The sequence below is a fragment of the Lissotriton helveticus genome, chromosome 10 (genome assembly GCF_964261635.1).
Source record: "Lissotriton helveticus chromosome 10, aLisHel1.1, whole genome shotgun sequence".
Classification (NCBI taxonomy): Eukaryota; Metazoa; Chordata; class Amphibia; order Caudata; family Salamandridae; genus Lissotriton; species Lissotriton helveticus.
The window spans coordinates 1,093,906,167-1,093,920,903 of record NC_136071.1 but is presented as its reverse complement, the minus strand read 5'-3'; the positions used below and the strand labels follow the sequence as shown (position 1 = coordinate 1,093,920,903).

Genomic DNA, 14,737 nt, shown 5'->3' with positions numbered 1-14,737 from the left:
GCAATGCGTATAGACATCTGGGTAAAGCAATCATTTTTGTTATTGCAATTCGACCTATAAGTGACAATGGTAAGTCCTGCCAGAACCGTATGGAGCCGCGGATCCCTTTTGTCAGTTTGGCAATGTTGAGATCGAAGTACACAGATGCCGTATTTCCCAGCTGTATCCCCAAATATCTTGTTCCTTCACCCACCCATGGCAGTCCCCCCTTTGTTACCTCAGATTGCGACACTCCTGCTAGTCGGCCAATAGGGATTAGCTTGGATTTTCCTGGGTTGATCCAGAGTCCAGATACCTCTCCAAATCTCCATAGCTCTGCCAGTAGAAGTTGCACCAAATTTGTCAGTTGGCGTAGATAGACTAGTAGACCATCAACGTCTAAAGAGACCACATGATTCGTCTCTCCCATCCAGACTCCCCAGTATCCCAATCTGTCCCACAAGGCAGTCTCTAGCACCTCTATGGCCAAAGCAAACAGAAGCGGAGAAAGCGGGCACCCATGGCGGGTGCCTCTGCAGAGCACAAATGGTCTGGACACCAAGTTCCCCATTCTAATTCTTGCCACAGAGGTTGTATAAAGTAGTCTAATACATTTAAGGAACTCCCCTCTGGCCCCAACCCTTTGGAGGACCTGCCACAAATAAAGCCATTTCACAGAGTCAAAGGCATGTTCTATATCTAACAATGCTAAGGCATAATCGTCATCCATTAAGCACGGAGTGTGCCAGATATGTTCCAGCCTCCGCAGGTTATGAGTGGTGCTGCCCTTGGGTATGAATCCTGCCTCGTCCATTTGAACAATATGGGAGATCCTAGGGAGAAGGCGCGCCGCCATGATTCCACTAACTAGCTTCACATCTATATTTAGTAAAGAAATCTGCCTGTATGAATTGGCTAACAGGGATCCCAATCCTGTTTTGGTATCATGACCACCAGGGTTCATGGAGGGTGGGAGTGCACCCTGCTCTAGCGCTTCATTAAATACCTCCATTAGGTGGTCAGCCAGCATGGAGGCAAACCTTTGAGAGAACTCTGCAGGTAATCCATCGGCTCCTGGGGTCTTAAGGTGATGGATTGCCAACAGGGTTTCCTCTTTATCTATCAGGGCATTTAGGGCCTCCTCCACATCTTAATCTAGCTGGGGAAGCTCAACCGAGTCCAGAAAGGCTTGGATCTTCTCTTGTGGTGCAGAGAGTCGATGTGCGTATACTTTTTCACGTTGGTCAGCCAGGACCTCAACAATTGCATTCTGTGAGAACACCATATTTCCATCATTATCTTTAAGCCTGTGTCTAACTCCCGTTTAACTAGACGCATCAGCAAAGTGCCAGGTCTATCTCTCTCCATGTGTAATCTCTGTCGATGTGTAGAATGCATGTGCTTTTCTAGTCTGTGCAAATCTGTTAACACCGTCTCCCTTGCCTGCCCCCATTCTTCCATCTTGTGTGGGGCCCCTGAGTGGGCCCTCTCTAGCCCACCCAGTACTGTTTCCTGTTTAGCTATGTCTTTCTCCATCTGTCAGCGAACCCTGTACGATGTTTTGATACTTATCCCTCTGATAACCACCTCCATGGATTCCCATTCAAGCTCTCTATTCGAGACAAATCCCCAGTTTTCCTCAAAATACCGTTCTAGGGCTTCTAAAAGTGTGGCAGCGAATTGAGGGTCTGATAAGGCTTCAGGTCTGAGTCTCCTGAGGGGTATGGCAGAACGAGCTCTCGCCCCGTTCAAGCTTAGCCGTACAGGTGAGTGGTGGGGAAAGTATCTAGGTAGATAGGCTATTCCTCTCACTCCAGGTCCCACTTCAGCTGAGAGGAGCCAGTAGTCTAATTGACCAAAGGTTGTCCAGACGCAGGAGAGTAACAGGAAAACTGTTGGCTCGATTGATGACGTTGGTGCCATACATCAATCAAGTGCTTGCCGTCTATAACATCTCGGCGGGTCTCCGTTAGTCGGGGCTTAGTGAGGGACCGCTGGGGCTCACGAGCCATAGTACCGTCAAGGACCCAGTTAACGTCTCCTGCCAGCAGCATAGCTGGACCTAAGTATGTGGTTGCCACCCTCATCAGGGTGGGGAAGAAAGATGGCCAGTCATCATTGGGAGCATACACGTTGATAATGCACAGCTCCCTGCCATCCAACTTGCCATGTAGGATAACATATCTCCCATCTGGGTGCACGGAGTGATGTAGGTGTTCAAAAGGAATCACAGGAGCTATCCAAATAAGGACCCTCTGACAAACCCAGAATATGAGGTAGCATACAGTTGCCCTCCTCCAGCGCTTCTTTAAACAGGGCAGGGAATCCCCCCAGACATGTGTCTCCTGCAGGCATGCCATAGCTACTTTATAGCGCTACAAATATTTGAATACCCGTCTGCATTTTTCAAAGGCGGCTAAACCACAAACATTCCATGTAATTAGTTTCTGCACGGGGCTACCATACCACATAAGTTCCTTTTTTACCCAATTGTCTCAACCATGTATTGTCATACTTCACTTGCTGCCATTGAAATTCTGGCAATATATTTTATTCAGTGACTCGGTAGAAGAGTCGGAAGAACAAGCCAAACAGAACTAATCTCTCCCTCCCCTTCGGCAGTGTTGCCCCCACCTCCGGTCGCAAAGGAGTCAAGGTAAAGATGTGCATGCGCCACCCCACCTCCCCACAAAACAGTTAAGAACAATACAGCAATAATATCCAGCCTGCATCCCAAATTTCCAAGTATTTATACTTTCCATTATTGACCAGAGAGAATGGTCTTAACAGTCTCTTGCTACGCAAGTGGTAGACTCGCTAGCAGGGTGTGAGTACATGCCTCTAGCTCCCCACCTAGGTGCCTACCTCTGAGGGGTAGTCCCCCGTCGACTACATGTATCCTGGGTCTAAAGGTGCCCAACTCCGCACATCATTGAAAATTACCCTACGGCATATGGTAGTATAAAATCTCAGTCATTTTCCCTTGCCTCACAGAATTTTACCTATCTTGTCCAAACATCTAGCTCCATTTCTTCCCGGCTGGGGTGTCCTCCCTAGTTGTCATCATCTTTGTGTGTGCTATTGTTCAGCATTTGTGCTAGGGATAACTCTCCCAGTCGGGAACATTGTCCGATGCCTGCAGGGTGCCACCGGACACACCTGGATTCTTCCTGGGCTACGCAGTTTGGCATTGTGCTGCTGCATGCTCTGTGTTCCTCTATCTGGTGGCTGACCGCTAGATCCAGTAGGCCGGAATGAGTCAGTCGAGGGAACCATGCATACCTCCAGATGTCCCTGGGAGTCCAACCATTCATTGGCTTCTGCCGCCGTGAAGAATAGTGCTTTCCCGTTGTTTTCGACAGCCAGTTTGGTTGGAAAAAGGAGGCTGTATTTGAGATTCAGATCCCTGAGGTGCCGTTTCACCACCAAGAAGGATTTCCTCTAATATTGCACCCGCTGTGTATAATCCGGGTAAATTGAGATCTGGAGTCCCTTGAACATCGGCAACTCGCGAAAATTAGTTGTTTGTAAAATACGCTTCCGGTCCCGGATGTTGGAAAGTCTGGCATTAATGGTTCTTGGTGGTGTACCCAGTCTGGGCGGGGGTACAAGTGCCCTGTGTGCCCTTTCGATAGTGAAAAACTTAGAAAGCTTTCTTGGGGCTACAGTGGATGTGATCCAATCTTCACGTTTGGCAGACTGTCCCTCTGCTTTTTCAGGGAATCCTATAAAGCGGAAGTTGTTTTTGCGTGACCTTCCTTCTGAGTCTTCTGCGCGTTAATCAGACGTACCACCCTTTTTTGGAGATCGATAACAGTGCCTCACAGGGTGTGAACCTCCTTCTGTAAAGTGTGCACTGTTTGTTCATTGGTGGTTGCTCTGTCTGAGACTTTGCAGAGGTCACAGCGGTGCAGTTTGACCTCAATTGCGATCATGTCTATTTTGTGTACTCAATTGCGATCATGTCTATTTTGTGTACCATTTCATCACGGGGGGTGTGAATAGCCGCTAATACATCCGCTACAGAAGGGGTCGGGTCCACGGCGGTTTGCGCATTTCCTGGTTGATCTATTAGGGCCACTGCCTGCGCTCCATGGTCAGATTGGAGAGGATGTGCATAGTTCGACATTTTATTGGTTTGAGCTTCTCGGTTTCCTTTCTCTTTTACCATGACACTGGAGTTTGTATTCATTTATGGTGAAAGGGGAACGCAGTGTCCTTTTCTGTGTTTTCCGGTACCAACCGTTCCAGAGCGCGCACTTGCGCAGAGTGGGGGTTCCAGACTCTACGCTACTCCCCACTAGCATGTGCTGCACAGTCCAGTGTCACCCCCAAGATCTCCAGATGGTGATACTTTGAAAGCAGCTAGGTTCAGGGGAATATATGCCAACCCCCACTGTAGTTTATTGGCAGTATCAGGCCTCTAGATCTTCCCGGCCAGTGTGTTGCTTTTATTCAGACTTATGAACACAAGGACTGCTGCGGCTGACTCGAATCCCCAGCCCTGTTTTTCCGGGGCGCTCCTTGTGTGTCTCTCTTCTATCTGAGGATGTACTATGAAGGCCCAACTTATCTTGGGGTTGTGTCTCACCTCACCGTCGCACTGCAGTCTTGCATCACGCCGTGCAGCGAGTGCACGGGATTTCCAGGGAGCGTCCTATTTTGCTGGGTCGGTGTACTACCTTATTACATTCGGGGTTATAGCAGTTCCCCAGCTGTCCCGTTGATGTCACCTCTTCCAATTACTTGTGCGGAGGAACGCACCCGGTGCAATTTGGCTTCTCAAGCTCCCTATAGCCAGGGTGAGCACCCGCATGCCCACATCCTTCCCGGTCCGGGCCCTGCCTCAAGGATGATCTCTCAGTCAGGGATGCCTGTAACAGGATCTGTTTGAGTGCCGTATGCGCCCACCATAGCAGGGACGCACTGCACCGGCTCCAGCCGACCAGTGTGCCTCGGATGAAGTGCTGTCTATCCCACGGTTCAAGCCGGCCTTCGGGCGTTCACTGTGGCTGCTACCAGCCCTAGCCACCGGGTGCCTCCCTGCCATGGTCTCGGGGTACTCCATGCCACACCTTGCACAGTCATTGATTGTGCCATCCTCGATTAGGGATTCACGGCTAGGTCGCGTTGACAGTCCTCTAGTCCCGTCACCTTGCCCCCCTGTGCCTCTTGTAGGGGGGGCAACCCTGCGGCTGTCAGGCAGGCAGTCATTAACTCACATCAGTTCCGTGGACTGCAGTTGGAGCAGGCTTCTCCACGTCCAGGCCAGCCTCACAGCCCGCACCTGGAGCACATCAGGGAAAATTGCAGAACACATTTGACTCTATGTTGTCTCCTATTGCAGTAACATTCCATGGATTACTCCAACAATGCAAGTGCTGGGAGTCCAGGTGGACATTGCCTGAGTTACTGGAGGGGGATTAATAGCCAAATCATATAGGATGCTGACGAATTAGTTTGGGTCGACAGGAGAGCCGGTAGAAACATCTAATCGGCCATCTTGCCAAGCCACACCGCTCCTGTGGTCAGCCTTTAGCGCTGTTAGTTTCTCAGCCTTCGTATGACCTTTTTTAATTCTTTGACCTCTGAAGAGTTTTGTTTTGCACAGACACCTTTGTGTTTGTTAAACACTGATTGTGTTGTTGCTGTATTAGTAAACATAACATAACATGTACATGGATTTATGGGCGTGACTCAAGTTGCGGGTTCCGAGGCATTCCCATGAATCAGGTATTGAGAGTGTAGTAATTTACACTGCACAAGTTTAAATTCAGCTTCCTTTATTCAGTTCACAAGCACAGCAACCTCCAGCAGCTCCGGGCTTCTTCAACTGCCAGAGCACCACATTCTTAAAGTATCACAGAGTTTACATCATCATAAAGAATGTTTCCTACACATCTTTCCTCTATTAAAGAAACACAACAATATGTAATACATTTGAAATACAATAACATAGAAAAAAATGATGAAAACATCAAAATCATAATCTAACACAACTCATAAATTCACAATAATTTCAAAATATAATGATATACAATGAACATTAAGAATGATTAGGAGCAATGGCTTTGCTAAGATTACCAAAACTCCATTCTTTTCCGTCTCCCAGAACAACTACATTTTTCTTAACATCAACCACTCTACTATGTTGAGAAAATTTACTCTACCCTTTTTTTTTTTTTACAATACCTCCACTCCTTGTTACTACCCAATCTCCACTCCTCCAGTGAGTAGATTTTACTCCTTTTTTGATATCATAATCTGTTTATTCATACATTGTTTCTCCAACACTCTAGATCTCATAGCGTCCTGATCCACCCAAATACTCTTTTTATCTTGCAACCACATGGGTGATTCCTTAGTAGCAGTTTCTTTACTCTTCAAAGCAATAAAAGGTGAAACACCAGTGAGTGTGGAGTCACTCTGTGAGCCCATATCATCTTGTTTCATTCTTCCCTCCAAGGCAACCCATTGGCCAGAGAAAGTTAAAGATTTTCCTTTATAACACGATGGATCCTTTTGTCAACACCATTCGCCTGAGGTCTGAACAATGCCACTCTCTCATGGTTTATTCCCAGACGTTCCAAAAATGTTACCATTCCAAATGGCACAAATTGCATGCCATCATCAGTAGTAATGGTTTTGGGAATACCTTCCTCCATAAAGACCTCTTGTAAAACTCTCTTGACATTCTCAGTTGTTATATATTCCATATTTCTTACAATAAACCATTTACTATGATAAACAACAATAACCAACAGAAAACGTGATTGCCTTCCCAACATCTCCACAGGCCCAATAATGTCCATAGCTAAATGTTCCCATGGTTTCTCAGGAATCTCTAAAGAACACAGAGGAGGTTCTCTCACTATTTTGCTCTTATCACTATTTGAACATGGTGCACAATCTCTTACTTTTTCTTCTACCATCCTGTCCATTCCTGGTCACCAAAAACACTGTCTCAACCTTCTTTTGGTCAGACTCCTGCCCAAGTGTCATTCATGACACATACCATCAAGTTTATCTCTTAAAGTGCTTGGAGGAACTACACGTCCAGCACGTAACACTTTGAATGCACAAACACTTAACTCATCCTTGACCATTCCATATTGTTTCACTATCAGACTATTTTCATCTTTGTGATGCCAACCAACAGCAATCAATTATTTTAACTTATTGTATTCGTCATCTTCAACAGCAGCTCTATGCCAATCATCCTCAGATAACGCAAATTCATTACATTCACAAATACCAAAATTAACATTTTCATCCTCAACTTTGACCTCCAAACCATCCTCTATAGGCATATGGGATAAACAATCAGCAACCACATTTCTCTTTCCTTTGACATATTCCACCACAAAATTGAACTCCATTACCAACAACAACTACCACCTTGATATCCTTGGTGCTCCCCCCACCTTCAAGTCCTTTTCCACATTTAAATATAAACAATAAAGGTTTATGATCAGTTCAAACTAAAAAGGGCAAACTCCACAAATAATACTTGAAAGGGTGAATCCCCCAACAGCAAGCCAAAGCTCCCTTTTCTATAGTAGAATAGGACCGCTCAGTCCTTGTAGTCTCCTGGAGCCAAACCCCACTATTCTTTCTTGACCATCCACCCTCTGGGATAATACTGCCCCCAAATCCACATTGCTTGCATCGGTTGTCAGAATAATTTTATTATATACATCAAAATGATGCAACACAGGTGACATACTGATAGAAGTCTTAATAGCAGTAAAAGCAAATTCACATTGGTCATTCCAATCATACGTGACTCCATTTTTTAACAACATTCTCAAAGGTTTAACCTTTTCAGTAAAATTACATATACATTTTGAGCAGTACTCTACAAGTCCCAAAAAAGATTTGAACTGCTCCTTGTTTCAAGGCCTAGATACATCAGATATAGCTTTTACAATGCTTTTCTTTGGCTTAATACCTGTAGCAGAAATGTCATGGCCCAAGTAGTCAACTACATTTTTCTTTATCTGACACTTTTCTTTCTTTATGGTCAGACCATGTTTTTCAATCCGTGACAATACCTCATTCAACATTTCATCATGTTCATCTTCTGATCCTCCAACCACCAATATGTCATCCTGAAAGCAAAGAACTTTTTGCATGCCTTTACAAATCCCTTGCATCATCCTCTGAAAAACCGCTGAAGCTGAAGCAAGTACAAATGGCATCCTTCGGTAACGGAAAGCTCCTAATAGAGTAACAAACTATGTTAATGGCCTAGATTGTACATGCAAATTTACTTGATGGTAGGCTGATGACATATCGAGAACACTGAACCATTTACCACCACCCATCATAGTCAGCATTTCAGAAATGTTAGGTAATGGTTGCCTATCCACCCATATATTGCGATTAAGCTCTCTTAAGTCTATGCATAAACAAATCTTTCCACTATCCTTGGGAGCTACTACCACCGGAGATAACCACTCGATTTGATTGGCTCTATAATTCCTTAGGCAAGCAACTTATCCAGTTCTTTTTGTAATGGTTTTCCTATCAAGTCTGGTATAGATCTTACCTTATGTTCAATTGGTATAGCCTTTTCTTTTAAAACAATCTTATGGGTGAATCCTTTTAACAACCCCAATTTATCTGAAAAAACATGGGGAAATTTCTGAAATATATTTCCCCCCTCTGCAATTTCTTCCACGCTGTTCTCAATTACCATGACAGGTTCAAAAGCATTTGGATTCAGAATAATGTTCTAATCCCTTAGATGTCTCCACCCAAGAAGATTCAAACCATCACCTGTAATGTATACTCTACCTCTTACCAAATTACTTTTGAAACCAATTTTCATCCATCTCATACCTAGGAATTCTATCTTCTTGCCACCATATCCCACAGCTTTCATGTCAGACTTTAATAAGTCTTTCATTCTTCCTCTGAAACTTTCCACATATGTATCTTTTCCTACAAGAGTAAATAAACTCCCTGAGTCAACCAAAACTCAAACATTCACTCCATCAAGATTCACTTCACAATGAGGTTTATCTAATTTACAAGTACTTTCCATCTTTACTTTAGTAGTTCCTTCATCATACACACACACATCTATCTCACTTACAGGCTCCTCAACTTGGTCTATAGACATCATTACTCCTTTTATATTCTCACACACATCATCAATTGCTTTAACACCTTGCACCTGTGAACCAATTTTTGTTCTACATACTTTGGCCAGGTGACCTCTCCTTCCACAATTTCTGCAGATCATATTCCTATCTGCACATCTAGTACTAGAACCAATGTGTCCTGGAGTTCCCCATCTATAGCAAAGTATCTTCCTCACATCCCTCAAATCGTTAGTCATCATCTTTCTGCTAAATGCTCCCATTCAAGCACTGGTACTAGCTTCAGAGTCACCCCCATTGCCACTAACATTACCGGTTTTACTATCTTTTTTTTTCTATACCCTTTACTTCAACTACTTTTTCCTGCACCACGTCTTTCACTTTTTCACTACCAGACTCTATTCCTTTAAGCCACAAGGCTGCATTCTCCAAACTTCTGGCAATTTGTATTTCTTCCAAATTAGACTCTTTAACACGCTTATTATTTGTACAACGCACAATTTGATCTCTAATCAGACTTTCTGTCAATTCTTGAAATTGACACGTGATGGCCAAATCCCCTTCAATCTGCCACATATGTCAATATATCTTCTTCCACTCTTTGAGCTATTGAAAAGAACTCATGTCTCTCAAGTACAATGTTTAACGTGGGTACAAAATGTTTGGCCAGCATCATCAAGGACATGTCAAACACATTTGCAGCTTGACCATCTAACAGGACCATATTTATTTCCACCTGACACAACCAAATAAGTGAAAAACATATTTTTCCACCTTTTCCAAGGGATCGTTGGTTCACCAGGTACAGGTAAAAATGCAAGGGGTGCCATCATATTCTGTTCTGCCATCCTGAAAAGAAAACTCAAATAAACAAACCAAAGGAATTAACTACTATAATTAACTAAAATAATAAACTAATAAAAATAATTAAAACAAGAATTTAAAATAACAACAATAATAATGCTTGCTTGTTATCCTTTTTCTTTACAAGCATTAAACTTTCTTGTTTCCAATGTTTTAATTGTGTACTTCAATCCTCTTGACTTTTAGTCTTCTTTCTGTTTCTTCACTTTGTTCTGTGTACTTCCACAAATCCTATATTTATTTCTATAACTTCCTATGAAGTCGTCATATCCTGAAGATACTTGAGGTAGGCTGTTCAATTTCCTAAATGGGTCAGCGCAGTCATCGGGCTGCTTGCAACTTGAACAACTACAACTATGCTCGATCCAGACACTACCGCGAGGCAAACAACATATGGTTATTCCAGCGGCAGCGCACGTTTCCGAGTACATGAGCAGTAGCGTGAGCCTTCAAGTACTCGAGCAGTAGAGTGATCTATGGCAGTTCGTAGCGCGAGCACCACTCGAGCAGCAGCGCGCACTCAATCTGTAGCGCGAGCACGGGAGCGCAGTATAATTAATGTTTAAACGCCCAAATACAATCTATAAAAGTGATAATTAGTGACAAATTCCACACGTTAGGAGTTTCACTGTTCCCACGAAGATAAAATATAGATAGTCTTGCAGTGCTGAGGAACATCACACTCCAAAGCAATCCAAAATTCTTCCAACTTAAAAATAGACTACAAATTCACTGTTGGAACATCTTCATAGGACAACACATTCACCACTAGAACAACTTTACCAAGTCACACGTCTGTGGCAGAAGTGGAGAAGTGTGGCTCAATGGTTAGAGCAGGCAGACCTTGATGTAGAGCTCTGGCCAGGGACCAGTGTTCGATTCCCGCCTCGGCTGGTCTCCGACTCATTAATTCCCCTGACTGGATATTCTCGCCTCAGTACCTGTTCTGATCATGGGTCCCATGCTGCAACTCTGGGCAATAGCTTGCTTAATCTCCACAACGGCCCCAAAAGCGCTGGGATGCCTGGCTGCACCAGGGGGGTGCCCAGGAGTGGACATTTCCCAGGAAAGCCAGGAAGGGTTCCTAAGTGGTATACGGACAGCGCCGGGACACCTCCGGTGGAGGTAGCTGTGCGCTTTACAAATTCCTACATTTACATTTATTTACATTTGCAGCTTCATATAAAAAAGAAAGTCCCACTTACAGTTCTCAGGCTGCTTTTAATTATAATTTTCATTGAGGTTTAAGTTAGCTCTCCAGGGATGGAGGTTACCAGATCTGCCCCCTGTGCAGTCCTCGTTGCCAAAATATGTAGTAATTTACACCACACAAGTGTAAATTCAGCTTCTTTTATTCAGTTCACAAATACAGCAACCTCCAACAGCTCCATGCTTCTTCAACTGCCAGAACACCATATTCTAAAGCATCACAGAGATTACATCATCATAAAGAATGTTTCCTACAGAGTGAATTCATTATAGACTCAATGCTGATCTACCACAGGGTATCCCACCTCCACCCTTTTAAGAACTAACAGTCTAATTATACCAGATAAATATGCATGGACAAGTCGATTGGTCTTGAGGTGGCATAAAAGTCAGGAACTCAGGTTTGCATGTCTTGACTTGCCTCTGCAATTTGCCATACGGCAACGGTATTGTGAGAAGGAGCCTGAAAAGGACATTTGTTTCATGTGAGCCATATTGTAAAGAAAAAGGAACTATATAATACTACACTCTGCACAACGGGAAAGAAGGTAAGGCAGACTTGCGTTGGTTAGAATTTTTGATTTGCACGTATTACCTCAGGCTTAAGGAAATATTGTGATCAACTGATAGCATACCCTGTAAATAAATTTTTCTTTTCAATAAGCCTATGGCTTCACCTGCCCTTGCTCTTTTGATCTATTTCACTCATGGACAGTTTTTATGCACAGGAGAAGTTGTCTTTAGTAAATCAGCCTATTTTGCACTTGAGCCAAGAGTTAAACGAGCAATTTGTTTAAATGTCTTTTATTGTGTGGGTTCTAGCTTAGGAACATTTTGCTTTTAAAAGATCTTGAGGAACAGCACTAGTACATCAAGTCTAGGTTTATTGATATGCAAAGTGAATCTCTGTGCAGTGTTTGAGCAGAATATCCAACACTTTTCCAAGCAGGCGTCTCAATTTGATTTTGGAGGGCAAGCCATACATTTCTGAAGCTGAGGGGGCGATTGGGAGTCTGACTCTATGTGGCATAAAGGATGTTGGCACTTGCTTGTTGGTGCCTGGACTGTGACCACCATGTTATTTGCCATTTGCTAGGAAGTGCACAGAAGGTGGTGTTATTATGTGACTTCTCTTGATTTTGGACTATGTTACGCCTCATGACGTAGAGAGGTGATTAAACCGTAGCACTGATGTTGATTATCCATTGCCATGGGTCTTTCTATGCACACAGACAAATGTTAATGTTTGTAGGTACTTTAGGCATACATTGCTGCAGTCTGTGTTTTAGTTAAATGTAGGAGGGACAGGTTTTCTCACATAGGTGCCACTAGGTGAACCACTCCGGCTTGTGCCTGCCTTCCCTTGCTGGCAATGTATCATTGTAATTGCTATTCTTCACCAGACGTGTCAATGTTGTTGATGTGGCAGTCATAAATCCCCTTAGTGTTGCAGCCCTAAAGCTTGTGCCTTTTGGGCTATCCATCGATGCTCATGGAAATTACAAAGAGTGAAGATACAATTCTTGCATCTCCTATTTAATGAGCTTTCAGATTTATTGATTTCTGATTATTTTTCAAGGTGCCGACTATAACTGCCGAGCTGCACCTCCCTAAAGACACTGCTGGAAATGTGGATTTCAAGGCACTGGTTGGTCAATTGCGAGAGTGCCCCAGTTTACAGGACCAGGCTGATATCCTGTACATCCTGTATACTATGAAGTAGGTGAAAGCTTTTTCACTGTTTCAAAGTACACATATTTATTAATAACTGATTAACTTTTAGAATGCACTATTTTCTTTATTTCTTTCCTTTTAAATAGAGTTTCTCTGTTTTACTTGTGTTTTGCCTTACTTGTAAAGTTGCAGAGGCTGCTAAGTGATAACTGTTTCAGTTCCTGAATAAACATGTTCTCTGACCTCGGGCAAACCCAGTCAACAACTCAAAATAGTAGCAATCGTTCAGTCTCATTTGAAAACTTGCCAATTGGCTTTTGCTGCGTTAGTCAATCTTTTAAGTCGCTCTCTTATTGGTCCACAAATTACCATAGACTTTCATGTCCGAACAGACTATAGTGACTGAAATACTTCTATTATGCTCTGCTATCTGAGGGGAGAAAACATAAGTATGTGGATTCAGCAATACTAACGAATAGCGCTTGTGGGAGGGTGTGGTCATGTACAAAATAAGCTTGTGTGGTGAGAATACATAGTTTATCTTAAACTACAAGAAATAACTCTTGCCATTGCATTAATCCTAAGAACTATATGAGGGGATGGGAGTTGATAAACACACCCACTAAACTCGTTAATAAGCTCAAGTTAACCATCATTTTGTTGTTGTTATCCAATTACATCCCCTCTTAATGAATGAAAAAAATGACCCTCCTAGTGTGGCATGCTTCAGTCATTGAGCTATCTAATGAGCAAGAGTATTCATGTCCTTCAAAGTGAAGTCGATTGGCAATGGGTTCCTGTTGACCACACGTTTATTCAACCTGTCTACTTCCAGACTAAAACGGTCAACCAGTCTCTCTTCACGTTATTTCTGTTCAGTGATGCCATCCTAAGTATACTTCGAAACGCATCATGTCAGGCACCTTTCTTAGCATAGTGGTCATGAGGTCTCACTTTCAGTATCTTACAGTGACATTTTATGTCAGATCAAAGGTAGACTTAGGATGAATAGGCGCATAACTACATCTGAGTTTGAGATCTCATTGCTAGGTGACTAAAGAACAAGAGGACAGGGAACTGGTGATGCACATCTGGGGTGAAGAATGCTGATTTCTCTGTTGCTCCAGGGGTTGGACCAATCTGTCAGTACTCTGGTGTCAAATCAAAAGTACTCAGATCTTTAGCTGCACCCAACCTGTCAATTAACTCATCAACTCTTTGGATAGGGTGTGAATCTGTGTTAATTACAGCATGGAAACCTCTATAGTCCACACAAAATCTCAGTTCTGATTTACCACACTTGGGATGAGATTTGGGGACTAAGATCACTGAGTTGGCCCATGGACTTTCAGAGGGTCCAGTCAACCCTAACTCCAGCATTTTGCTGACTTCAGCTCTGATGATGCTCCTCGACTTGATAAGACTGCCTGTAAATTTTCTTTTTGACAGGTAGGCTGACTAGATTGTCTGACCAGGGGTCAAAGGAAAGAGCTCAGCATACTGCCCCAGGGCTTGCCTTCAATCAGTTTGCTTTTGGACAGTGAGGGTGTCTAAAAGACAAATCCCTCTACAGGCTCTTCTGTAGGGTTGTGGGAGAGGTTCACTCTCTTCTTCCTTATACTCACCGGTAACCATGAGCATGGCCACATCATTCCTGTCATGAAAGAGTTTAAGGCAGTTCACATGGATGAACCTGTGGGGGCTCATGGAAGTGCCAAGGTCCACCATGTAGGTGAACTCCCGTTTTCTTTCTAGGATAGGGTAGGACCACTCCATTTGTCCTGGAGGGCCCGAGGTGCCACATGCTGCAATACCCATACCGTCTCTTAAATGATGGCCAAACAGACGCTCAAAGGGACTAAAGCCTACTCCTTTCCTTGGCACCTCTCTGTAGGCAAACAGGA

The 14,737-nt window shown here is 43.6% G+C and overlaps 1 protein-coding gene across 4 annotated transcripts in view; it reads left to right on the top strand.

Moving 5' to 3' along the window:
- PHKA1 (phosphorylase kinase regulatory subunit alpha 1) overlaps positions 1 to 14,737 on the top strand; it is a 1,063,236-nt gene that overhangs the window by 689,390 nt on the left and 359,109 nt on the right. For all 4 annotated transcript variants that reach the window (XM_078663812.1, XM_078663811.1, XM_078663813.1 and 1 more), the window contains one exon: positions 12,739 to 12,878. In XM_078663812.1, coding sequence (XP_078519938.1) covers positions 12,739 to 12,878 — 140 coding nt within the window. The remainder of the gene's footprint in view (positions 1 to 12,738; positions 12,879 to 14,737) is intronic.